The sequence below is a fragment of the Typopeltis vanoorti genome, chromosome 16, assembly GCF_054136105.1.
Source record: "Typopeltis vanoorti isolate ZY-2024b chromosome 16, IOZ_Tvanoo_1.0, whole genome shotgun sequence".
NCBI lineage: Eukaryota > Metazoa > Arthropoda > Arachnida > Uropygi > Thelyphonidae > Typopeltis > Typopeltis vanoorti.
The window spans coordinates 10,901,709-10,929,437 of record NC_143564.1 but is presented as its reverse complement, the minus strand read 5'-3'; the positions used below and the strand labels follow the sequence as shown (position 1 = coordinate 10,929,437).

Genomic DNA, 27,729 nt, shown 5'->3' with positions numbered 1-27,729 from the left:
ACTTTCTTCCAATACATCCAATACTTAATTGGTACTAATTCAGACATTATCACAAGCAACTTATGAATTAGACATACTTAACAATACAAGTTCTTCCCTTATTCAAAATTCAATATAACTGCCCGTTAACAACTATTACAATATCTTCAACCTCTCTCAATCCTTTGCGATTTCGAGTTACAGTCAAATAACATACTACAAACAAAATAATGGCTTACTTGCTAACAAACTCGGGAGGAAACTCTGATTTATTCCGTATCACACATAGAGATTTCTGTCTGGTCAATCCTCGAGAGTTTTCCTTCGTCGGATGCACTGGGGTTCTGCTGTAGCTACCGGGAGCCTAGAGCGAGCTGAGTGATCATTCTGCTGGAACTAGGGAAGGAGCTCCCATATACCTCATAGGTGAAGAGCCAAGCAAGAGACCAAGGACCAAAAAGCCAAGAACCACGACATGCTGCATTGCCTTGTATTCCATTTTCCTTTCTTTGTTCTTAATTACGAGTATTCCAGGATTAGCCAGAAGTAATGAAAGAATTGACGTCATCGCTGGTCGCTTGACGTTACGATTTTGGTGGTATTCTGCGCTAATCCGGCTTAGCTCCTATTAAGCTTTTACAAACAAGTCTAAAGTGCAGGTGCATTCTAAGAGTAATTTATTCTTTTATATTTCTACATCTTACTAAGCACATGTTTTTCTTATTATTTTAGACAAAAAAATTGGAAAATCCTTAGTGAAAATTCTCTTAAAAAAATAATTTCTTGTGAGATTTTACAACAGCACTGCGCAGTTAATGATATTTATTCAGGGCATCGATAGTGACTTTGATGTTCATGAAGAATCAGCCAGTTTGTGTGGTTTAAAAGGTACTACAACCCGCAATGACTTGTTCATAAAGGTAAAAGAAACTATTAATTCTTTAGAATTGGACGGGAAAAAGTTATATAGTGTGACAACACTATATAATTTTTATGATAATCTATATAATAAGAATGTGGTGGAAGAAATATTTGTGGCTCTAACGCCAGTGCAGTAGGTCGAATTTGTGTGGAATTACAGAATTTAGGTTATGATAATCCAATGGCAGTCCATTGCATCATTCATCAGGAAGCACTTTGCAGCAAAATTTGTTCATCAATGAAAGACATTATGGACATTGTGATATCAACTGTAAATTACATCTGACACAATGGTCTGAAACACCGCCAATTTCAAGAATTCTTGATAGAAATACAATTGGAGTATGAGGACGTTATCTACTACTCAGCTGTTAGATGGTTAAACAGAGTTGCTGTGCTAAAAATATTTTTTTAATTTATGTGAAGAAATAGATATTTTCATGATGGAACATGTAAATACCATCTCACAATTATCGAATAAAAAATGGATTATGTCTCTTGCATTTATGGTAGATATTACAACATACCTTAATGAACTTAATTTGAACCTGCAGGGCCAAGGTAAATTACTAGCAGAACTGGTTTCTGACATAAAAGCTTTTGAAGGCAAACTATGTCTGTTCAAGAAACATATGATGGAAGAAAATCTACCTCAATATATTTATTGCAAATTTGCATCTACAGTTGAATGGCAAACACACAAGGAAATTTTTTTGTTGGTACTATTGAAGATTTACAAACAGAATTTTCAACAAGATTTGTGGATTTTCATAAAAATAGCATCGAAATGCGATTATTTTTGAACACTTTTAATGTTGACATTGATGACGTACCAAACCAACTACAGATGGAAGTTTTGGAATTACGACACAATGAAACATTAAAGAATGCATTTTGTTAGAAAATGTCCAAAAATTTTATTGATGCTTACCAAAAATATTTGAAGGATTAATCAGTTTTGCAAAGAAGAAGATAGTCGCATTTGGAATCACATACATTTGCAAACAAGCATTTTCTGCTGTAAGGTTTAGAAAAATAAATTTTCTTCTCGACTGACTGATGAATATTTACATGCTTTGATTCAAATTTGCACCTCAGGTTATAAAGTGGATCTAGATAATTTGGCTAAGGGAAAACAATCAAAAAAGGTACATTAATCAGGGAGACACACATATTGTGATGCATAAACTATCTTACTTTGTTTTTAGGTGATAATAATTTTTCATGCTTGTTTCATATCTCGTACTTTAAATATTTCTGTGTTTTTTGAGATTGATATCATAAAAATTGATAACTTAAGTATTTTTTTTCACTCACTATTTTCTCTTAATTAAACGCTTGTGGCCCGATTATTAAAAATAAAAGTTGAATGTGGCCTACGAGTCTGAAAAGTTTGCCGATCCCTGATATGGAGTATAAGAAACTATGGGCTGAAGTCAGAAAGCTTTCCAGAAGTATTCGCAGAGAAGATTGGAGTAAATATGTTAAATCATTAGAGCAGGATATCACTGGACCACAAAGAATAGGTTTTAAATTTTTCAGGCAACTACAAACAGCAGAAAATGCCCAATTAAGAAATAATCTAATTTCCAAAGCAGATTGGATAGAACACTATAAAACATTGTGGAATGAAAAACAAGAAATACAAAACAATGACAAAACTCACAAAATTGAAGATATCAATGCACAGGAAAGTATAGAAGAAATAGCAATGGAAGAATTAGAAAAAGAATTTAAAAACTCAAGAAATAGAAAAAGCCCAGGCCTGGATGGAATATGCGTTGAGCTCTTTAAATATGCAAACAATAGCTTAAAAGAAAACCTACTTAAACTCTTCGATAATATCTAGAAATATCAAAAGATCTCAAAAGAATGGGAAACTGGAGCAGTAATAAATATTCACAGAAAAGGTCCTAGGGACAGATGTGGAAATTACAGAGGCATTACTCTCTTAATAACAGCATCTAAACTGTATGCAAACATTTTAAAGAACAGACTAATTAAATATACAGAAAATTATTTAGAAGAACAATGTGGTTTTAGAAGAGGGAGAAGATGCATAGATGCCTCTTTCACAATGCAACAGATCATAGAAAAAAGAAAATAATTTAATCTGCCCACTTCTGTTTATTGACTATGAAAAGACGTATGATAGCTTGAACAGAAATCTACTCTGGAAAATAAGATGATAAATACCTCCTCCGTTAATTAATGCAATAAAAAGTCTATACAGAGAAACAAAAATTTGCATCAAATTTAAAGATGGAACATTATCAGAACCTATAACTATAAATAAAGGAGTTAAACAAGGTTGTGGCTTATCCCCAATCCTATTCAACATTTATATAAACAGAATCCTAAAAGAATGGAAAGCAACTGTCAAAGATGTAATTAAACTAACAAATAAGATACAGTTGAATACAATACTTTATGCCTATTAATTTCAAATTCAGAAGATAAACTCTAAATTGCCACTAACTATCTAAATGAAATAGCAAAAAAATTAAATTAAAATTAAAATCTCTGAAACAAAAAAAAAGCTCTTGCATTGTGTGGAAAAACTATTCAAAAAGTCAAAATTATGCTTAACAATAAAATAATAAAACAAGTTACAGAATTCAAATACTTGGGAAATCTTGCAATATAATACTGATTCACAATTGGAAGAGACTACAAATTTACAATGGAATGGCATAATTAAAAGAAATTTTGGAAAACAAATGACTAAAGAAACTCAATTAAGATCACATAACACAACCTCTAAACCATCTCTCAAATTTGGAAGTGAAACTTGGATTCTAAAACAAAGACTAGAAGCCTTTGTTTGACAAGAAATAAGAGAACGATTAGATACAAAAAAACATCACACAAGAAAAAGAAGAATATCAGCAAAATTGGCTGCACCACATAGAAAGGATGAATAAAAATAGGATCCCCAAATTAGCATATAAATATAAACCTAAAGGAAGAAGAGACCACGGACGTCCAAGATTAAGGTGGAAAGATCAACTTCATCTGCAGAGCAGGAATAGGACATAAAAAGCATATACATGAATTGCTTTTACATTGAATTGGAATGGATATACTACTTTAATGACCACTCTGGTGCCTGTCCATCAGCCATCTCCTTATCCATTCCCATCCTCTCCAAGTATTTGTAATAGTTTTCCATGTGGTATTCTGTGAAATGCCTTGGCAAATTCGAGCAGCATCATGGTGTAGCCATTACCTTTATTCAATTCTGCTATCACTATTATAAAATGTGAATAAGTTACTAAGATAGGACCTACCCTTTATAAAGCCATGCTGCTCACTATAGAGTATCACATCTCTATTCGTCCACTGTTGTATTTTACCTTTCACCAATTTTTCCAATACTTTAACAACCACTCCCGATTTATTAATTGGTCTGTAGTTTGTTACCTCTGTCATGGAAGCACCTTTCTGCAATGATATTATCTTACCTTCTTTCCACTCCCTTGGAACCCTGCCAGAAATGACTTAGTTTGAACAACTTGGTCAGAGGCAATGCTTATTCTTTTCCACATTTCATGTAGTATACGTGAAATTTAGGAGAATTATGGTGACTAGTGGAGTACCTCAAGGTTTCAGTACTAGGGCCACTACTTTTTAATTTGTATATCAATGACATAAGGAAAGATTTAAGAGGGTATATTCAGTTCTTTGCTGATGATGCCAAACCGGAGAGCAATAGTTGATAAAGGTGATGTAGACGTACTGCAGGATGATTTAAATAAATTGGCATTGTCAGAGCCGGCGCTAGGGTCTTTGATGCCTGCATGCAATTTCTATCTAAGCGCCCTAATGATCCGGGAGTATGGTTCTTTTACGATAATAAAAATTTTAATTATTTGAAATTTCTTAAATAAATTTTGACAGAACAGCCACATTTAGCGAACTAACAGAACGTTGGTTCGCTAAATGTAATGAACCAGGGGTGTTAATTAGGCAGGATAATCATTAAAAACCCGAATATTCAAAAAATTCTCAAAAGTTAAAGCAAATTTTGATAAAGCCACTTCACTTTAATTGTTGAATAATGCTACAGGGATTATATCCTTCTCACCGACCCAAATCGCTAACAAAATTAAAATGAATTTTAATTAAAGTTAAAATTTATTTTAAATAAAGTTTAAAAACTTCTTGCATTTTACAAGTTACTAAATTCTTAGTAACTTGTAATAATTTTTATAAGTGGAACTATCTTTTAGGAAATTAAAAGAAACTCAAGATAGATGAGAAAATAAGAAAAGAATTCAGAAATAATTAGAACATTTAATATAAGTATTCAAAAAATATCTTTACAGAATAACAGAAAATAAATTAAATTACATAAATATACTTGAAATTTTTTTTATTAAAATTTTAAGGTTTTTGATTTCATATTTACAAAATTATAAATAATGGTCTTAACGTCTAATTCCACACATATATCATTTTCAATAGCTATTAATGCCAAACTAACAAGCCTTTTTTGTGACATACTTGTTCTTAAGTAGGTTTTAATCAATTTCAACTTGGAAAAGGAACAGTTGTTAGTGCAGCGTTCACTGCTCGAGCAAGTTAAGGTTAATAGTATTCTTAAAGCAATTGAAAAGTTAGGTAAAGATAAATTATTGGACACAATAAAATTAAGAATATCGAAAGGGCTTTTGAATATTTAAATTATCCATCTGAAAAATATCCCGGAAAGCACATAACTCATCATATAATTCTATTGCATTTATATTTTTATTGTCGCAGTCCTTCAAGAGAATCTCTAAATCGTCACAATTTTTTCGTAAATCTTCGTTATTAATTTGTAGTAATCTATACAAGAAATTGAAATTATCATATCTTTTAGTTGTTCAAAACGTTCTATTAACGAACACATTGCAACGTCTAGAAGTGTATAAAACACATTCACTCTAGATTTATCTTCTGGCGATTGTGGCGTTTCGTCATGAAGCTCGTAGTCAAATTGCCGTGTCTTCTTTCGTCGTCGAACTTCTGTACCAGTTTTAAATTCTTGTTCTCCATCCACCTCTTCACTCAGTTATTTTGCCGTTTTGGAACTTCTTTAAAATTTGTATCTGAACGATACTCTTGTAAGAATATTTTTAAGTTTTCGATAGATTCTAAAGCAAGTGTAATGTTCATATTTTTGTCTTGAAGCATTTTACTCACAGGGTTTATTCTGTTAAGTAAACCATACCAATATAAGTTATAGGAGAGCAAATAAATTTGTAGTCCTTTATTTTAGCACATAATGTTTGTGCTTCATGCTGAGATTCTTTATTAAAATTTTCATTATTTAAAATTTCAAAAAGTGCATTATAAATTTCTCCTAACTGATATTGTAGAGGGCAAATTGCATTAATTTTACTATCCCATCGCGTTTCTGATGGCTTGTTCAATGTTAAATTTTTTTACGAACTTTAAAAGGATTGCCCAACGTTTGTAAGCGAATGATGTTGGATTCTGATTATGTAGATATTAGAGTAATTATTATTTGCTTCAGAATCCAACATGATCTTCCATCACAAAGGCTACATTTGTAAATATTATTTAATGTAAATAACTTAAATTATAATTTGATATCATGTAATTACCTTAATTATATCTAATATTTAATTGTTTAATCAAAGATATGTATTAATAGTAATAAGATTCTGTATTAAATATTATTAAGCTATTTTATTTATTGTTATGTCAATATTATAAGAACTTGTATTTGTAATTTAACTACGCATTTATTGAAATGCAAATATTCTATTTATTCTTGTTTGTGAAAGTTTAACGTTATGTAACAACTGAATGTAGTGGTATAACCTTATGTAATGTTAGCGAAAATGTTTACGTTTATTTGTTGTCATGGAAACGTGTGAAATAAACGAGCACGAGTGGAACAGAGCGAGGGCTGGAAAAAGAATAATAAAAAAATATAAGAGGTAACAAGAGGGGAGTCGGAACGGAATTTTGGAAGTAAAAGGTAGCAAGGAGATAAACCAGAGAAGTAGAAGTAATTAAAAGGTTCTTAACGGTAGGAGTTGAGTGGATATTTTTTTATAAGTGAGCAAGGACAAAACGAGCTTTATAGTTAGCTGAAAGTATAATCAGCAGTAATAACAAAAAGGAAATTAATACTACAATCGGATAAAATAAAAAGCTGGATGTTTAAGGAAGAATTCTGAATGAACCCGGCTATTCTAGAATTGTGGCTTATTTCCGATTTGCCCAAAAAAGAACCTCACAGCGTTTTAATTAGTTTATGAGTGGTAACGACGATAGTTGGAGTACCCTGTAATTGATGTCTAGAATTCTGAAGTGCGGTTGATAGTGCTTTAAGTATAACTGTGGATAAGTCTTGTAGATGTGTTTTTTTTTTTTTAAGTAAGATAAATAAATTCCAAAAGTTTGCTCACTACATAATTAATGTACTAGGAACTATTTCCGGTAAGGTCTTTCATACTGTTTTATTTCATTGCTTGAAGAATTGTGTGTTAATTACGCTATGCTTAACCTAACTTTAACTGTGGAAACTCTTCGTGATTCAGAGTTGGAGATAAGAATTGTTTGAAAGATATTTTCAGCTATTAGTGCTTGTGATATTTTGAACTTATAGCATGACTGAGAATTGTGTAAAAACTGACTAGATTGGATGTTCTGTTTATTTAATTAAGTGTAGAAATTTTGTAACCCAGAAGCTGAGAAAGTACATATGAAGACTTGGATGATTGTGCTATTGTGATTATCTTGACTTAATGTTTGACTTGTTTCTAGTATAAGGAAATTAGAAGTAATATTTATGTATGTGTTATATGACCTATATTAAATGTTTCATTTGTTAATCTAACTATTGTATTTGCCTGAATTTCTTTTTACTGCACCGTTCACAAAAATTCTAATCTAGCGGGAATCCTAGAAAGAAAATAAATACTTCGGCCTGATTGAATGAAAAGACTGCTAACTAACTTTGAATTGATCCTACTATTTCATATAGACTTATCTAAGGATAGAGTGGCACAGTATAATAGAAATTTCTCTGCCTTTAGATTAGTGATCAATTTACAATTAGTTTTCTTTTATTTTATGAAAGTGACTTTTAACAAGATGGCGGATTCGAACATCAAGAGAACAACGTCACGACACTATCCCATTGCGTTTCTGATGGCTTGTTCAATGTTAAATTTTTTTACGAACTTTAAAAGGATTGCCCAACGTTTGTAAGCGAATGAAAAGAATTGTATATTTCTTGAATAATTGCAAAGAAACTAATTGCATCTGCATTCACTTTGGCTGCATTGTTAATGATTAAATTTAGAGTATGAGCAGCACATGGCACGTAAAAAGCTAGAGGATTTTTGTTCAAAAACAAATTTTGGAGCCCATATTTGCCTCATTGTCATACCCTTGACCTCGCATGTCTTCAATGGTGGGAACGTTCCATTTTTCCAGTTGTTCCATTATTGTTGCGCATAAACAGCGTCCTGTGGAATCTGATATATCTGCAAAACCTAAAACGTTTTCCCTGATCTTGACAATTCCATTGTCACAGGAAACAAAGCGAATAATAATGGTCATTTGTTCTGTTTTACTTGCATCAGGTGTGCAGCCTAAAATTATGGAATAATATTTAGATTTTAGAATTGATAATAAAATTGTATCCCTGATTGTGTTACTTAAAGTTTTCAATATTTAATTTTGTCTGTCTTTACTCAAATAATGTACTCTATTGATTCGTTGTAGGGCCTTTCAACATGATTTTCCATAACGGGATCAAACTTCCCAAACAGTTTGACTAATTTTAAAAAATGGCCATGATTTCTTTCATATAATTTATCAGATGATCCGCGAAAAGCTAAATTTCGGCTACCAAGGAATTTTATAATTTCAGTCAAGCGTTCTAAAACACTCGTCCAATGTTTCTTTTCCATTTCATACATGCTTTGAGTCTGGAAATCAATAGTAGTTTTGTTTTTTTAAATTTTTATCAAGTTCCTTCCATTTTAAGAAATATTTCATGTGAGTTAAACTAGTCTCATGTCTATGTAAAGTTTTACTTACATTTCTCCAATCGTTATAACCTTCTACAAGACTCAGTGGGTGATTCAGTTGATTCAGTAGGTGCAACAAGTTTGCAACAAAAGCAAAAAACAGAATTTAAAGTTTCGGAATAAATGAGCCATGTTCTTGGCACGGGCTCCCGTTTTCCATTTTTCTATTATAATACGTGTCGCCAAATTTACGACCATATGTATCTCTGGGATATATTATATTTTTATTTTGAACAGGCCCCATTTCAATTAAAACAACTCGTAATTTTTCATCAATATTTCCCCGTTCACCTGGTTCTTCTAAATTCACAGAGACTAACAATGTGTTAGTTTCGTGGTCAACTACAACTAAATCTTGTTGTAGTTGACTAAATCCTAACTATTTTTCACTTAAATCATGTTCAATTATCTTGTTCAATAGTTGCAATAGTACCTTCATGCAAACTGGATGATGTGCACGGTTCTTCAACTCTGATTTCTGATGTATCGAGTTAGTTACGATCTGCATCAGAATATTTTAATATTTTAACAAATTTATTAAGAGCCCCAGTTTGTTTTTTAATATCTGCTTCTTTCGCAGCATGACACTTGAGATTTTTTGCACCGGATAACTTTTTTTTTAAATTTTTGATTCCATTTCTATTTTATACCACAAGAAATTATTACACAACATGACACAGAGATGAAATAATAGTCCGCACTGCGCTACTGTCAGTAGCCTACTGAGATGCATACCATATGACTGGTTAACTAGCAACAAATGTTTTGTACGAAAATTCGTTTCTGTGCATAAAAACTGTTCACCGTTTCACTTATAGACTGCAGTAGACACAACATTCTGCAGGCAAGCATTTAGCCTGCTCTAGCTGCAAAATTGTAAACAGGCGGCAATATACATTTTTAGGAAACTGGTAGTGGAAGGGATTGACAGTCCAATATATTATCTAATGAAGATATTAATAGTAACACTCCAGAAGTTGGTAGGTTTCCTTCTCCTCCCAACCCTTCTGCATTAAAAATAGCCAACATTTTATTATGAAAATATTCTAGATAATCAACATCTCTTAGTCAGTTTGACATTACTGCCTTCTTTACAAAGATCCCCATCAATGACATAGCTCCTTTTACGGAACAAATTTCCAACTGACATTATGGCTCTCTTATCCATGTGCTCCACTCCAGTTATTTCAAAACACTTTGTACCTTAAAAATATATGGAATGGCCATCGTTTTGCAACTCTCTACCACCAAATTGAACTTAACTTCTATGTAGAAAGTTCAAGCAAGAAATTCTTAAATTCAATTATTTAAATTAAGGGGATATTAAATCCCACATAGTTTTAAAACCGAATAAGAAACTCAAAGATTGGAATCAGAGAGTTTCTTGCCGAATATAGTAAACTATAAAGTATCGGCGACCACTGGCGTGAGCAAATGCAAGCGACCCTAGCACATAGTGCAATACCGGAAGACTCGCAGCAAAGTCGGTAAATTCTGATCGCTATTCTTAGGTATTTTTCATAATGTAAAAACACATTTCCTAGGAAATGTATGCTGTTATTACATTATGGTAGGGAGGTCACTACCTAGACCGGTTTCAGCCTTTTTTGAGACTTCATCAGTGAGTAGCTAGACCTAATACCAAAGTGTATAGCGAAAAGAACTTATATACTCTGCGATACGAGTTTCCAAGCAGGTGCAACCATTAAGTTACTTAAATATAAAGAGCTAATAAGCTTCATTTTGGCAATGAAAACATTATTTAAATTAAGTGGATATTAAATCCCACATAGTTTTAAAACCGAATAAGAAACTCAAAGATTGGAATCAGAGAGTTTCTTGCCGAATATAGTAAACTATAAAGTATCGGCGACCACTGGCGTGAGCAAATGCAAATGACCCTAGCACGTAGTGCAATATAGTTTACTATATTCGGCAAGAAACTCTCTGATTCCAATCTTTGAGTTTCTTATTCGGTTTTAAAACTATGTGGGATTTAATATCCCCTTAATTTAAATAATGTTTTCATTGCCGAAATGAAGCTGATTAGCTCTTTATACTTAAGTAAAGTTCTTAAATCCAATATTTTAAAACCTAAAATTTGGCTTAGATACATTGGCATATTCATAAATTGTCCCAAGACCACCAAACTTTCTATTCATCATCCATTTAAATAAACATTGCAAATGTGCATACATTTCACAATACAGAGTAAAAAATAAAGAAACATAAGATATGCACATAAACAAAGTTGAAAGGTAGCCAATTGAGTATACTTATAAGAGTATTTAAGTATCTTAAACCATTATCAGTTTACAATTGGAAAATTCAAACTGGAATGACAAGTATATGGAGAATGGTATCACTTTCATATGCAGTCATGAAGAATTAATATCTAATAATATTTATTAATGATAATATTTAATAATAATTAAGACCTGAAACCAGGCAAATATAATATTAGCTTCATCTAACTGCAGGAGGACAAACAAAATATTTGTGATATAATTAGAAGGAACTTCAAATAAGATAGTGGTTAGGTTTATCTAGTATTCTTGTATTTGTGCAGTTTGTTACATCACTAGCATTTGTATATTGTGGGCATCAGTACATCCTGGATTAGTGTAGGAATTGAGTATTAATATCTAAGAATTAATATCAGTATTATCAAAGCAGGATTGGAGGAAACATTTAAAGAAAGGAAATTGAACAGTTTAAAATGTTTAGTGGCATTAGTAAAGTGATAAAAATGAATTTAATACATTGAGGATAAAGGAATTTAGTCAGAGATGATCAAAAAGGGAAATACTAGCATAATATCTGAAATAGTATATTAGAACAAATATATACACATAAAAACATGTTTAAGACAAAGATTCAGTATGCAACTGAAGTAAACTGAGATGAGCCATGATGACTCAAGTAGTGAAAATAAAGTTTCTCTTAGGAAGAACAGATGTGATTTTTCAAATTGAAGATAGAATGAATATCATGATGGCTGAAACTAAGTTCACATATTTATGAAGAGAATCCGGAATGCTTGGGATGTTTACCTTTTCCACATGTAGTATGTGGAAAGGATATATGGTAAAAATTAGGAGAGAAGAATGTGCAGTATGCAAAAATTTCACCTGGCTGAAAATTGTGGTTTTGGGAGTGTTTTCTTCACCCACATCCACTGTGCAGACTACTTCCAGTCATACCTAGCAGTCATATATAGAGACTTAGAAGCCTCTATATTATCTGTTGGACTCTTCAGCCTATGTTGAGGATGTCTGGATGACTGAAGTAAAAGCACATTGATAGGCATCTCAAGAATCAGTAACTTAGGATATGCTATTGGCATAGTACTAATAACAGAAAATGAAAAGGATATGAACGAACTCCTTGGGAGAATAGAATGGTGTAGTTTGACATTTGGACTCTAGCTCAATGTCAGTAAAACAAAGTTGATGATCTCAGATGACAATCATAATAGAAATACTACAGGACTGCTTAGAAACATAGAGTTGATCAGTTTATTTATTTGGGCTCATAAGAAGACAGATTTTAATGGAAACATCTGCAATGACTCAGTAGACTATATTTCCAGAACAGAAACATATCTATCAACACAAAGATCAGACTGGTCTGGTACTGAACAAGGGACTTAAGAACAGTGCTTTCAAAATGTGTGCCTGGATAAGGATGCTTCAAGGAGAATAAGACAGAGAAAAGAACCTACCTTAGCATCAGAAATCAGTTGACTTGAGTCCTGCAACATGGGGGAAAAAAGAATCCTCAGATAATAATAAATTTAGTTTTTTATCCAAGTGTGTGCAAACAAAGTTTGCGCCTGAAAGTATCTTCAGGACTGGGGCAAAGTGGTACAACACTGGGCAACTCCTTGCAAAGGTGGGGCAAGCTACCAACACTCCTATCTCAGTATCTCCCACAATGCAAAACGCATCTCCTTGCAGATATGTATAATGTTATGCATTAAAGGAAGGGCCACTACCCAGACTAGTTTCGATCTTTATTGAGGTCTCTTCAGTGGGAGCCAGGCCCAAGTAAGGTCACAAGCAAGGTCAATATGATGTGCTGCAGCCTGGCACGTCTGTAGTGTGTGCTGTCGCATTTTTGCAATGCGATACAGCCTGCTCTGGCGATAGAGTGCATGCATTGAATATGAGACCAATGATACTCGACTCTAACCAAGGTGTTCCGTTAAAATTTCAGGATTTGTGAAGTCTTCCATCCTAAGAAAAGTTTGAGAAACCCTGTTCTATATCAACCTTAATATATGTTGCAATGCTATGATTCCTATGGTATGTAGTACCAATCAGGTTGTAACCAATTGTTTTTCCTCTTCTGTTAAGGTCGTCTTTGTTTTCGGCATGTGTTTCTTGAAGAAGCAAAGCTCAGTGTTATTTTCTTGTAGTATTTTACAGAAATAATCACATTTTGCTCTGTTAATTCCCTCAATATTCAGTTGACACATCTTAAGGCTAAATCCCAATTTTTTTGTCTGCATCATCAATAAAATCAGAAAAATCCGTATTGTTTGACTGCATTGTTTATTTTACTGCACTTGATTATTTTTCGTTGCGCTTTGCTGGTTTTCTTCAAGAATGACTGTATTAAAAATGTGAAGTTGCCATGTATATTCTAATAGTAATTGAAGGCATTGATGGTGTGTGTTTGACAACCATATATAAATATGGCTTGACCAGTGGTTGGTTTGCAGACAATTTTGGTTTGGGGTGATGAATTTGGATTTCCAGAGTTTAGTTGCGCATCTTATGGAACTTGAAGAGCATTGACCTTTTTGGTTTTTGCTATGTCAGTTAGAATATTGATGTAGGCATTGGTTCTTATATTAGTTAGTATATTTTACTTCTTCCAGAGTGCTATCATTTAGCTTCATATTTCCTTCTGTTCTGTTTTTTTTAGAACTTTTAAGGACTTACTGCCATTAACTGTCAGTCCAATCAATGCTGCATTTTTATATAATTATCTGGGTAGTTTTGGGTAGTCTGAATGTTAGTTAATTAGCACATCACCTGCAAAGCAGACTGTTTGTGTTTTGCCTGTTGGATCTTCAGTATTATTGAATAAATATAAAAGTTAATAACACAGTATATAAATAGCAATTAATTACTAATGAATATATATATTTTTTATTTATGTATTTTTTTCTTTCCAGGTCAACTATTTGCCAAGTCTGTAAGAAACGACTTACTCGTAGACCTGGAAAACAAGGTTACTCATGTAGAGGTAAGAATTCAGTAATTGTGTTTCTAATTTAAAAAAAAAAACAACTTCATTGTTTCAACTGAACAACATAGTGGGATATATAATTTTTCATCATCAATCCAAGAAATTGTCATCTTCAGTATACAGTGTTTCCAGCTACAGTCTAAACACAAACTGAAGATAAACTTGTGTATGTTTGTGTTACTTTTATATGATCTCCTGTTTCAGAAATATTTTGTGAGCAGGATTAGTGTAGGATGTGAAAATGAAAGTGATTAGAGAACTGAAATTCACCATTTTCAGTATAATCAAAAAAACAAACAAAAAGGATGCTCCTCAAAATGATGATAAAAAAATGATTGGATGTGGATGTTTATTGTAGGACTGCAGTGTTGTGGTTGGAGAAAGAAGACAAGCTCATATTTAACACCATAAACAGCTGACTACATAGGGATACTGGAGCATTATTGTTTGATTGTTATACAAATTTACTAATATCAGAAGAATCGGGAATAAAAGAAGGAAAGTTTCATAAATTGTCCCAGTTGAAAAAGACTGTGCACATTCTAAAATATTAATACAGTATTTAGAGAAGAGAGCTCAGACAGAGCATTTTTCAAATAATTCCACCACATTACTTTACCCCCACTTCCACAAAAAAAAAAAAAACCTCCTTTAACAGCTTAACAGCAGATGAAGGCACATTGCTGGGAATAAGGAGACAGAAAACAACATCCAAAAAGGTATGTCCAAATTTTCTCCTATTTTATTCTTCATATATTTGTTTTATAACACTTCAGTAATGCCCTAGAATTTGGGTAAAGAGCCATTGACATTGTATAAAAAAAGGGGCACTCCTAAACAAAAGTAGGCTATATTAGCCATTAAAATAATAGTTTATTTTAGAGGAGTAACATGGGAATTTTCCCAGAAATAATACCTGTATAATAAATTTAGTTTAATCCTTTATCCAAGTGTGAGCAAACAAAGTTTGTGCCTGAAAATATCTTCAGGACAGGGGTAAGGTAGTACAACACCGGGAAACTCGTAGCAAAGGTGGACCAAGCTAACATCACTCCTATCTCAGTATCTCCCATAATGCAAAACACATCTCCTTGTGGATATGTATAATGTCATGCATTAAGGGAAGGGCCATACCCAGACTAGTTTTGACCTTTATCATGGTCTCTTTAGTGGGAGCCAGGCCCAGAAGTGGAGATACCAGGCAGAAGCAATAGCGAGGTCATCTTTACCTATAGGAGTTGTCAAAAGGTGTGCCACCTTTTTTTTTTATTAAATTACTCTGGATTTAGAGAAAGATGTTGAAAGTTTATTTTTCACTTGGTTAGAACTAATTCAGACAGTATGTAACAGAATACATATGAGAATTTGGTTGAAGAGGTTTTTCATAAAATGGTGGGAGGTGGGATGAACCCTCCTTATACAGCTTACAGAGATGAACAAGAGGTCATCTCTGTAAGCTGTATAAGGAGGGAGTGAGAAGCAGGTGTTTTGCATGGAGAGTTGTGAATGACTGGAATACATTACCTGAGAGCATGGTGTCTGCAGAGAATTTGAATGTATTTAAGGCATGGTATGATAAGCTGTGTGTATAACAAAGAGACCTCTCATGATGGGTCTTTGACTCCATGGGGGTCTTTGTGATGATAATAATACAGTAAAACCCCGAAGTTACGTGGTGGGTGGGACCAACAAAAAGCGCGCAAGTCGAATTCACGAGTCGAGGTATAATTGTGCATTTAATTTATATATACAAACATACAATTGGGACCAAAGGTTTACAAAAACACGTATATTTTTTAAGAAATATAATCATAATTGTAGTTTTTCGTACATAAAAAAAGAAAGTTATTTCAATGTCGATGGTTTCATAAAATCTAATAGATTTGTCTGACGGCATAATGTCTTTTTCTTGTCACGCAAAATTTCTTCATAACAAGCTAATGTTTTTTTATTCCTTGCTTTGTGGCTACAATTCATTCCTCATTAGAATCTATGTCCTCCAAAATCTGTAAGCCTTTCTTTTATGATTGTTCTTACTGTGGATTCCTGTAGATCGAACTTCTTTTCTAGCTCACAAATTTTCATTCCACCTTCAAAATCCTTAATAATGTTTAGTTTTGTTTCCAAAGTCAATGTTTTTCTTTTCTTGCTAGCTGTAGAAGAATCAGACTTGCTTCTTTTGGATGACATTATTATTTATTATGTGATAAAATTTTTATCAAGAACATAACATTAAACAATCACATGGTTTGTAGACTATAAAAAACGTGCATGAATGAAGACCGCACAAAACATATCAGTGCTTGTTCACAGCATGTGCAACACTGGCAAATGTGGCCGGCACCTGAATGATACGACTAGCAGTGAGGCCTGAAGCGGAATGGGAATACGTACATATAAGAAACTGCGTAACTCCGGATTCACGTAAGTCGGGGTATGACTGTATAATAATAAAAAGTAGATAAAAATAAACTGTAATATGAAGGCTTCATAACCTTTAATGGTGGGAATGCCCTTTAGTTTGAACAATCTGTGCTCAAATCATGCTTAGAATATGAAAACAAGCTTACAGGAGCTTTTCAACTGAAGATGAGTCAGTTGATCTCTATTCAGGTAGAAGGGATTTTCATCCTATAACATAGACACTGGCCATAGAATACATGCTGTGATGGAAATAAGGTGATGCGGATAGTATTATCTGCTTCATCATGACAGTGATAAAGTTTATGCAAAACAGTTTCTTGATCGTGAGAGGCCATTAAGTCTAATATGTTTAGGAAAACGTGAATATATATATATACACACACACACATACACTATGTTGTCAAAAGTGGCTGCATACTCCATAGCTGTATGTTGCCTCACCTATATGACTCAGATACACATCGACAATGCTATATAAGAATATGTATGTGGGCATTAGCAGTGTGGACATTCTTTGCCATCCAGATGAATAGATGAAGAGTTGAGTCCATTCAAATGTGTGCTGTAATAGTCAGAGCCCACAAGTTTGATCATTTGGTCTGAGAGATTTCTGCCACTTTGCACGTGTCTGAGTACTGTCATTGAAGTTATTGTGAAGTGGAAATGTGATGGAACCACCAACCTTCTCACACCGAACTGGTAGGCCCAAGAAACTGACAATTCAGGACTGGCGAACTCCAAAGCATATTATTATTATTTGACACCTCCAGGGAGTCCTAAGACTCGTCGAGGGAGGGCACCTACTCTACAACTCTCCGTCTCCACCACTCAACCTCATCCACAAACTGGATCTACACCAATGCCATCTACTGTCCACCTCACCACTATTATTTTCACAGACAATCGCAAACATCCATGCCCACGTCGGGATTCGAACCCGCAGCCTTTTCGCTGGAGAGCGGATATGCTAACCACTCGCCCAACCAGGCTGGCTAAATATTGTCACAATAAACATAAGTCAGCCTTGGCAACCATTGCAAATGACTTGTGCATGAGCTCTGGAATGGATGTCAGTGACAGAACTGTTTTGCTGGGAGATGTTTGTCCTTGGGTTTCATGGTTGTGCTGCAGCTCACAAGCCTTTGATTACACCTGTCGATGCCTGGCTTTATCTGGAATGGTGCAAACAACACAGTCATTGGACTGTGGATCAATGAACGAGAGTCCTGTTGAACAGTGAATTGTGGTACATGATCTGGCAATCTGATGAATGTGTCTGGACCTGGTGGATGCTGGTGAATGATACTTACAGCAATGTGTTGTATCCACTGTGAGGTGGTAGCATAAGTCTGAGGCTGTTTTTCCTGGTTTGGATTGGACCCATTTGTTTCTGTGTCTGAATCTTTAAATGCTAATGCCCACCATGGCATTTTGAATAATTCTATTCTTCCCACACTGTGGCAACAGTTTGGAATAGGCCTTTCCTGTATCAGCATGATAATGCACCTTCTCACGAAGCAAGGGGCCCTAATTTCATGGGTCGAAGATATGGAGGTGGAAGAACTAAACTGGCCAGCCCATAGCTCTTAACCTCACCCCTATTGAACATCTTTGGGATGAGCTGGAGCGAAGGTTGCTTGCCCAGCTAACACTCATTAGCTGTTCAGCATACTATAGGAGGAATGGAAATGAATTCTAGCAGCAATTTACCAGAATTATTGAGAGCCTGTCCCGAAGGGCAATGTCTGTAATAAAAGGAGGCCCAACCTCATATTGACAGTAATGCTTAAACACAGGAAATACAAACAGTTGCTGTCTGGACACGAGTCTTATTTTATGGGTAAATTAATGTTTCAATTTAATCATTCTGACACAAAAAAAAAGAGAGAGAGAGAGAAGTAATATTTAAAGTATTTTAAAATATTATATATAACCAGATTATACAGTTATTTCTTTATCAATAAATGCTAATTGTCAAATAAATTCATTCAGCTTTTGCTGTAGTTAAGCCACAGGAACAAATTTTTTACAGCAAAACTTCTCCTGTAATGAATTTCTTTTATAACATTCACTAATATTATGGATCTTTAGCTAGGACAATTCATCAGTTAGTTATAATGAGAGATGAATGTATTACTTTTTTAGTATAGAGTTCACAACATATTTCTATTTACTTGGTTTAAAATTTAATTTCATGTGATTTACTTCTAAATGATTACTGTAACATAACTTTCTTTTCAGATTGTAACTTAATATGCCACAAACAGTGCCATGTCAGAGTGCCTGATTACTGTACAAATAGCACAGTTAACAGCATGGAAGTGTAAGTACTGTAAAATGTGAATAACATTAAATACTTTCATTTAAATTTCTGATAATTTGACATTGTATATCCATTCCTTTGAAGAAAAAAAAAATTAACTATTGGCATCCACCCTGATGAATTATGCTTTTCTCATTTGAATGGTTCATTAAAATCAACTTATTTATGCCCAGTTCCATATTATGCAGTATGCCTCACCATAAATGTTCAAGAATGCTTTTTTTTTTTTTTTTTTTGACATTACACATTTAATATCAGACATTTAATCTCTTTCTTTGCAAAATTATATATATATATATATAATTAAAATATAATGCATAACATTTTATATATATATATAGGGGGTTTGACAAATTATGCAGAATCCTAGTCACTATGGAAAAAAATGTACTGTACCCAGAACCATACCCCCAATTTTCTAATATCTGCCAATAATATTTGGCACTAACCTGATTATCAAAAGGATGAAGAGATAGGCAATTGACTAAGGTAGTTTCTGGTCTCTGCAATGTTGAGTATGAAGAAAGGTTAAGAAAATGCAATTTGCAGTCTAGTGGATAGGAGGAAGAGGAATGACATGATAGAGACATACAAGTTGGTAAGGGGTTGGTATAGGATTAATGTTAAAGTTTTTCATAAAATGGTGGGGACCCAGGAGAACAAGAGGTCATCCCTGGAAAGTTGTGTAAGGTGGATGTGAGCAAGGGAGTAAAAAGCAGGTGTTTTGCATGGAGAGTTGTAAATGATCATAATGCATTGCCTGAGAGTGTGGTGTCTGCAGAGAATTTGAATGTGTTTAATGTATGGGATGATGAGCTGTGTGTATAACAAAGGGACCTCCCACAATGAGTGACTCCATGGGGATGTTGGGATAATAATAATAAGTCAATAGGACTTCCATAAAGTGATTAATGGGGTGCTCTATCATTGTTTAAAGAACAATTCCTTTGTAAGAGCCATTCAAAGAAGGAGAAGTCAATAAATAACAAGAATAAGAAGAAGAACAGCAAACACATTGTTTTTTGGAAAATGTAATTTGTTAATTTTTGTTACTGGAATGATCCTTTATCTTATACATATTCTTCTGCATTTTCTTAGTTAAAAAAACATTGCTTAGAAAGTGAAGTTTTAAATAAAATATTCTTTGTTGTCCAGTTTGAAGCTATTCACCAGCTATTTAAAATCTACTTGCCACGGGTGAGTGGACAAGTGTATTTGTCGGGCTCTCTCTCTCTGTGTGCATGTGTGTGTACAGTAATGTAGTGTTTATCTGACCTTCATTACAATGATTCTTCAATTAACCCTTGCATGTCAACTGACTTGTGGTAGAGCACCATGCATTTCAGTTATCTGCCCTTTCAACTATCACAATTCGCTTTTCTGATAATTGAAGAGTCATATAAACAGTAGATTACTGTGTGTGTGTGTGTGTGTGTGTGTGTGTGTGTGTGTGTGTGTGTGTGTAAAATAATATATTTATAGATGATTATCATAAACTTTTACTAAATAAGTATACTTAATTGAGTTTATATTATTTATCATTATAACATATGCTTATATGATGGGTTCAAGCCCATTGTTAGGACATATATCATCCTTGGGCAAGCACTATTTTGCTGCTTCTAAATTCAAGAAAATATGTAAAATTAAGAGGGAACAATACAGTATTTTTATGGTTCAGATACAATTTTGTCACCCTCTAGACTTGTTGCTCTTAAGTATTATCTTAGTTGCTTAGTGGGTAATGACAGCCCTAGATGTATTGCTGTACCTGTCATAAAAGGATAATAAATTACTTATAAATAAATTTTCCTGTAATGTTATTATATATTAGTTAGAATGAGCTCCAAGGAAGAAAGGGGGGGGAAAAAAGAGTAATCTTATTTCTCTGATCGGAGAGTTCATTTTCCTGTAGGTTACGGGCATGTTGTGAATAGTTTTCAGAAAGTGAGATTGTTTGTAAATGTGTTCATTGTAACTGCACCATAGCAGTGGTGGCCAGTACATCATTGTTTAGGGAGATCAGTATGTGAGACTATGTAAGGTGTACTGTACATGTCTATAGTGTATTTGTTAACAAACTGTTTGTTTTTGGAAAGCGAAAATGATGAGACTATCCCAGAATTGTACCTAAAGTGTTAGAAGTGCAACAGAGCTAGTATGTATCAGACACAAGATAGTAAAATAAAGAGCCAAGAGGCTATTTTTCCGGTGGCGTAAATTAAGTTAAGGGGATAATAAATCCCTCTTTATTTTATTAGTGTTGTACTATCCAGGTGATGACTTATGCTTGGACTCGCCGATAGTTCTTCAGCATGAAACTCTTAGATTTTGATCTCCAAGTTTCGTATCCAGCTTTAAAATAATGAGGGATTTATTATCCCCTTAACTTAACAAGATAGTAAAGTTGTAAATGATAGTGACAAAGTGTATAAAAATGCAAGTGTCACATAGCGTGTACATCGGAATGCATTTACAACAATGAGTGTAAGTGGATAAAATGTGAATGATATGAAAGAGATTTAAAAAGTAACATGAAAAAGTGATCCATAAGAAAGCTTAATGGTATAACTAACACCAAGAGGGAAAAATATATATTTATTAAACTACTCACTAATATTTCCTACTTTTCTACCCAGCATCATCAGAGCACAATGTGATAACTGTGACAGGCATACAGCACTAAACCAAGTAATTGCAGAAACAATTTAAATTGTAACTGACACCCTCTGTGGGTCAGATAACTACAAAGTTAATTCAGAGAAGTCTGGCTGTTAGATCTTAAAATGATAGTTTCCCAGATCTTTGGTAAATTAATGCAACCATACTTGTTGAGGTTGGGAGAGTGCTTTGTAGCTGATGTTGATTCTAAGAATAGCTTCTCAGACCTGTAATAATGATGTTCATAATATTTAGTGGTAAAGGTAAGTTATATGATGATATACAGGATGATTTCGATAGTTTGGAGGACTGGGCTAGGAAAAATGGATGTCAATTTAATGTGGCAAAGTGTAAGGTTATGCACTTTTGGGTGAAAAGAATAGCAGCAGTATATCGCATTGGTGGAACCGTACTCCAGGAGATTGATGAGGCCAGAGATTTGGGAGTGTTGGCAGATAGGGAATTGAAGTTTAGGGAGCACATTGCAAAAGTGGCTAAATCAGCTCATCAAATCACTTAGCTTCTGAAAAATACTTTAACATGCAGAGACAAACAAGTTATTGTTCCTCTGTATCGAGCCTTGATAAGACCCCATCTGGACTACTGTGCCCAGTTATGGGCACCAGGGTTTCTTCGTCATGGGGAGGAAGTGGAGAGGATCCAGAGACGAGTGACCAAGATGATAGAAGGTCTGTGGAATGAACCTTATGAGAATAGGTTGAGGATTTGTGGGTTGCAGAGATTGGACGATAGGCGAAGGAGGGGTGATATGATTGAGACATTCAAATTACCGAAGGGTTTCTATAAGATTGATCCAGAAGATATTTTTGAAAATATGACTGGTGGTGGGAGGACTAGGGGCCATGCATGGAAGCTGGGCAAGAGTGTGGTTGACAAGGGTGTTAGAGCTAGGTTTTTTACTTGGAGAGTGGTGAATGAGTGGAATAAGCTTCCAGAGTCTGTTGTGGGTGCTACGACCGTGAATGAGTTCAAGGCAAGGTATGATAGATACTGTGTCAATGTCGAATAGTTGTTCTTGACATGATGTTAGGGCCTCCCTCGATGAGTCTGTCGACTCCTTGGAGTTTCCCGGAACAATAATAATAATAATATCAGCAGATCAAAGATACAGAGCTGTAGGAAGTTCTCTTTATTCTATACTCCTGGAATATACTCTTTATCCTTGTCTCCCTGAAACTCGGGTTTTTCATCCTGCATACAGACAAATTGGCCCTTCAGAACACACGCAATTTACAGACAAAAAATACTAGCTGTGGTTGTGTACAGTGGATGGCGTTGATTGGTAGTAGAGGTTCGGTGTAGTAGTAGAGACAGAGTTGTACAGTGAGTGTCCTCCTGGGATGAGTCTTCAGACTCCTTGAAGGCATCACAAATAATAATAATAATACCATGCTAACTTCATGGAGAATTTTGAAGATTGTCTTCTTAATGACATTTCTCCTAAACTTATGTTGTGGTACAGATATATATGTCAATGACTTATTTGCTCTATGAAATGGTTTTTCACCAGATTTAAAACTTTGTTTCAAAAATAAATGCAATTCAGCCTAGAATTCGTTTTGCTCTAGAGGAGGAAAAAACAACCAGCTAGCCTTTCTGGATTTAATTATTCTTCATCAGCCTGATGATACTTTACATTCCCAATATTTCTAAAAGAAATATATACTAATTATTATATGCATGCTATATCACTCCATCATCCAAGTCAAAAATTCTGAACCATCTAGACTTTGTTACATCATGCTCTTATTTTATATTCTACAAAGGAGCTATTACTCCAAGAATTGTTATTTTCAGGAAGAAATCTCTCAAATTCCTCTCTTTTTATATTACAGGAATATCTGATTGAAAGAACGAGATGAGGAGCGACTGAACTTTTCTACGAAAAGTTCAGATCATCTCTTTCAGAAAAGTTCAGAAAAGCTCTTTTGCATATGAGGGCTTGATACACCAATTATGAGATGATAAAACATCTTCCATCTTCTATGAATCTCCTTCTCCTGTTGTATAACAGAATACTTAGAGGAAAAGTTTTTGGATTCTTGGCATAAGTCAGTTGTCATTACCATAGAAGAAAATTTTGCTAGACTCTGCAACATCTGAATATCTCTCTCTCAATTTTTAACATTGAAAGAACAAGATGATGAGCAGCTGAACTTTTCTATGAAAAGTTCAAATCAGTTCTTTCAGAAAAGTTCAGAAAAGCTTCTAAAACAAGGAAAGGATCCAGCACAAGCAGGCAATTACTGACATATAATTTTGTTGACTAGTTGTCTTTGTAAGATATTAATGAAAATATAAATTCCAGACTTCTCTGGTACTTTGAAAATATTTTGTCCAACACACAATGTTGCTTTTGTAAACACTAATTGACATTGAATCATTTAGTCTGTCTAGAAAACTTGAATAAAAGATATATTCTTGTAACTCGAATATCTAGTTCATTAAATTATGCTTGACAAGAAATTATATTCTTGTTTAATCCTTTATCCAAGTATAAGCAAACAAAGTTTTGAGCTTGAAATATCTTCACAACTAGGCTATTTATATATAGAGGCTGTTGTTCAGTATTTTAACAGTTTTACAACACCAAACCAACTAAATTATAAAAAAGATGTTTTATTAACTGGCTTATATTTAGCTGGATTTCAAACCAGCATCTTCAGAGCACATTATATGTTACACATAACAATAAGTAAGTGAAACAATTCAAATTGTAACAGACAAAAGATCTAAAGTCCTAATTTGGTGCCCTCTAATGTTAAAAAAAAAAAAAAAAAAAAAGTATTACAGCTATGTAGGAGTTGATCATAAGATAGGTCTCCTAAATTTTTGGCAAATTAATGCAACCATATTTTTTCAGGTCAGGTTCATAGCCATGGTTGACTCTAAAAATAATCTGACCTGTAACAACTTCCGTAAAGCACATGGGTTTACTTCCATCTAATCCTGTGTGAAGGGTTGTTCAAACATCTACCTCCAATTCTAAATCTGTCCTTGTAATTTATATTTCACAGTGCTGATATCATCTTTAACACTCCTTTGCATCTATTCCATAGTAATGACATCTTGGAAACTAGGAGACCAGATCTGTGCACATTAGTCCAGGTAAGGTTGTAACAAGGCCTTCTAAAGAGACAAAATGACTTTATTATTCTTACTTGTCAATATTTGTTTCAGCATTGAAACTATTCTTTGAATTTTACTTGAAGTCTTTTATATTGTCCCTGAATTTCAGCTATACCTCTAAGAAAACTCCAAGATCCCTGATATAATCCTACTAATATAATATGACGTTGGATATATCATCACACCAAGGTATATAACTTTATTAACATTGAACTAACAGCTATTTTCATATGGCCACAGTTCCAACCTATTGAAATCATTCTGCAAGTAATGTTTATCAATTGCATTCCTGATTACTCTTCCTATCTTTGTATCATCAGAAATAACTATGTCTTGTGTCTGATCTTTTCCAGTGTCATTATTGTAAAGATTGAATAACAATGGACCAAAAACTTGGTCCATTGTTATTCCTGGGATATACCACTCTGGTCACTTTAAATCTTGCAGGCTCACATCCCCCAAACCCCACTTTTTAGTATTTGTCTTCTGACCATCCTCTTATCCAAGCTAATAGTTTATGATCCATTCCTATATCATGCAACATCCTTTTATGCTATATCCTGTCAAAAGCATTAGCAAAGTGTTCAAACGTATTATGGTGTATCCATTCCATTTGTCTAACTTAAGATGATGATGATGATGGATTTTGCAAAGGCATTTGACAGGATCACATTGAGCTTTGTTACATAAATTGGAGCAAATGTGGATGGATATAAATAGGCAATTTGTATTAGAGGGTGGCTGACAGACAGGCATACACAAGGATTATTATATGGAGGAGTTGAATTCAGGAAAATGCAAGTGATGTGTTGCAAATTAATGGAGTGGTTAATATGAATTAATGTCATGCAAAGTTGTAAAATCACAGTTGTATTTTATGTAATCTCTGGAACAGTCTTTTTAATTTTTGATTAGTTTTACAATATATTTTTAACTTCATTAGCATTTCTTTTGTCATCATTTATTGCATTTTGAAATTTGTATGTGCTTCATAAAAGATTATTTTCCTTTACAGTGAGTATCTAGAGGATCCCAAATCAAAAGTCCAGACAAGTTGATGAATTGAGAAATCAAATATCTTGTAGAGCGGCCTTCTTAAAGCATTCTTGCTTTTCATTTATTTCTTACCAAAGCATAATGTGTATGTGAAGTGTGATACAAATTATCAGTGAATTTTCCATCCCTCCAGTTTGGAGATGTGCATTCCTTCCATAAAAGACTGCCTAATAGTTGCATAACTTTGATAAATTATTATATGAAAAGAAATATTTCTCCATAATCATGTTGTGAAAATGTTCATAATTTATCATAGTTGTTTCATATGCATTGTCATCCAAAATTTAAGGATATTTCGTGTTCCTCCTGCCATTAATTGGACAGTCCCGAATATTAAATCATGAATTACGGAGTTCTGAATGCAATCATTGTTTTGAATATATATAAAGTTGCATTTAAGTCAAATATCCTTGGATAACAGCAATGTATATAATATAATATTTGCATAATAATTCTCAGGTTCATGCTAGTGAATTTTTCTTTTATGTTGATTAAAAATGTGATAGTTAAATGAAATTATGCCTATGATATTTTAATTCTGATGCATTTTCTCTTTATGAAAATGAGCCTGAACAGAGAACAACACTTTTTTTTAATGAACAGAGAAAAAGAACAATTCAGTATTCTCTTTTCATTGGAGAAAGAGAGAAAAGAAAAAAAAAAGTGAGCAGCAAGTTTAAAAATATTGCAGTTTGATGTTAATGTCACACTAATCGCATCATGCAGTTACATTTTGTGATTGGTGCAGTTATAATCTTTCTTTGCTTTTAATAAAATAAGTTAATTTCATTAGTACATATCGTTTCATGAATCATCATTCAGTAATTAAATGACAGTTACTCATTATTTCATTTAATTGTTGAGTGATGTGATCGTGTGCTTTTCCAAACATAATGTAAATTTAAACTACAACCCATTATAATAAACTGTGCCAGTTTTAAAAAAATATATTATTTAATACATTTTTCTGAAATGTTGACTTTGTACAAGCTGATTGATAACATTGATTTTAGAAATCAGGAAAGTTTTAAAACTCTGTTGGCAGAAATAAATTTCCAATTTGTTTTAATCTTTTAGATCATTTTTAGAATAATTTAGAATATCATGAATGTTATTTTTTTTTAAATAAAGTGAGTGAACTAGGCAGTTGTACTTATTTAAGTTTTATAGTAATTTCCTAAGAACAAGTTTTCTAAGAATCTGTCCAGCTTTTGTAAGGATTACTTTCACAGTATATTGAAATCAATTAAGACTGCATATATAAGTAGATTACTAATATATACTGAACTGTTTTATGTTATGCTAAAGAATTTATTAATGTTTAATTTGTTATGGATGTATACATATATGTGTAGAATTAAAAGAAAAAATAAGTATTTTATGTGCAAAAGGTATGTAATGTTGTGTTTATATAGCACTCCAGTATTTATTTGCTAAATATTTATTACTTTTTTTTAGCATATTGTTCTGCTGACTCTGTGTAAATCATGTCTTTAATACTGAAAATTGTAGTGTTTTAATAATTCACTTTATACTTTTGTTGCTATAAAATGTGTGCCAAATGCATTTCTTTGGTTGTAGACATCTAAAAGTATTTTTAGTTCATAATTCATATTAATTTTTTAAATTCAGTTTTTGTGATTGCATGCATTACTTTCCATATTTACAAATACCTATTTTTAGATAGTACTTAAAGACAAATTCAGATGCTATGATTAACTTTTGATGCATGGGTCACAACACATTTCTGATCCCCACACACACACACACATACCTACAGATACATGGGTTTGTCTATAAACTGCAGACCTTTTTCAAAGTTTAAATTATAGATACCAAGAAATTATATACTTGGTTTAATCCTTTATCCAAGTGTAAGCAAATAAAGTTTGCATCTGA

At 33.4% G+C, this 27,729-nt stretch overlaps 1 protein-coding gene across 5 annotated transcripts in view; it reads left to right on the top strand.

Annotated features, from left to right (window-relative positions):
* Nucleotides 1-27,396, top strand: part of LOC150097846 (uncharacterized) — a 452,334-nt gene extending 424,938 nt beyond the window's left edge. For all 5 annotated transcript variants that reach the window (XM_090406149.1, XM_090406148.1, XM_090406147.1 and 2 more), the window contains 3 exons: nt 14,143-14,213; nt 18,882-18,963; nt 25,790-27,396. In XM_090406149.1, coding sequence (XP_090262275.1) covers nt 14,143-14,213; nt 18,882-18,963; nt 25,790-25,832 — 196 coding nt within the window. In that variant the 3' untranslated portion in view covers nt 25,833-27,396. The remainder of the gene's footprint in view (nt 1-14,142; nt 14,214-18,881; nt 18,964-25,789) is intronic.
* The last annotated feature ends 333 nt before the right edge of the window (nt 27,397-27,729 follow it).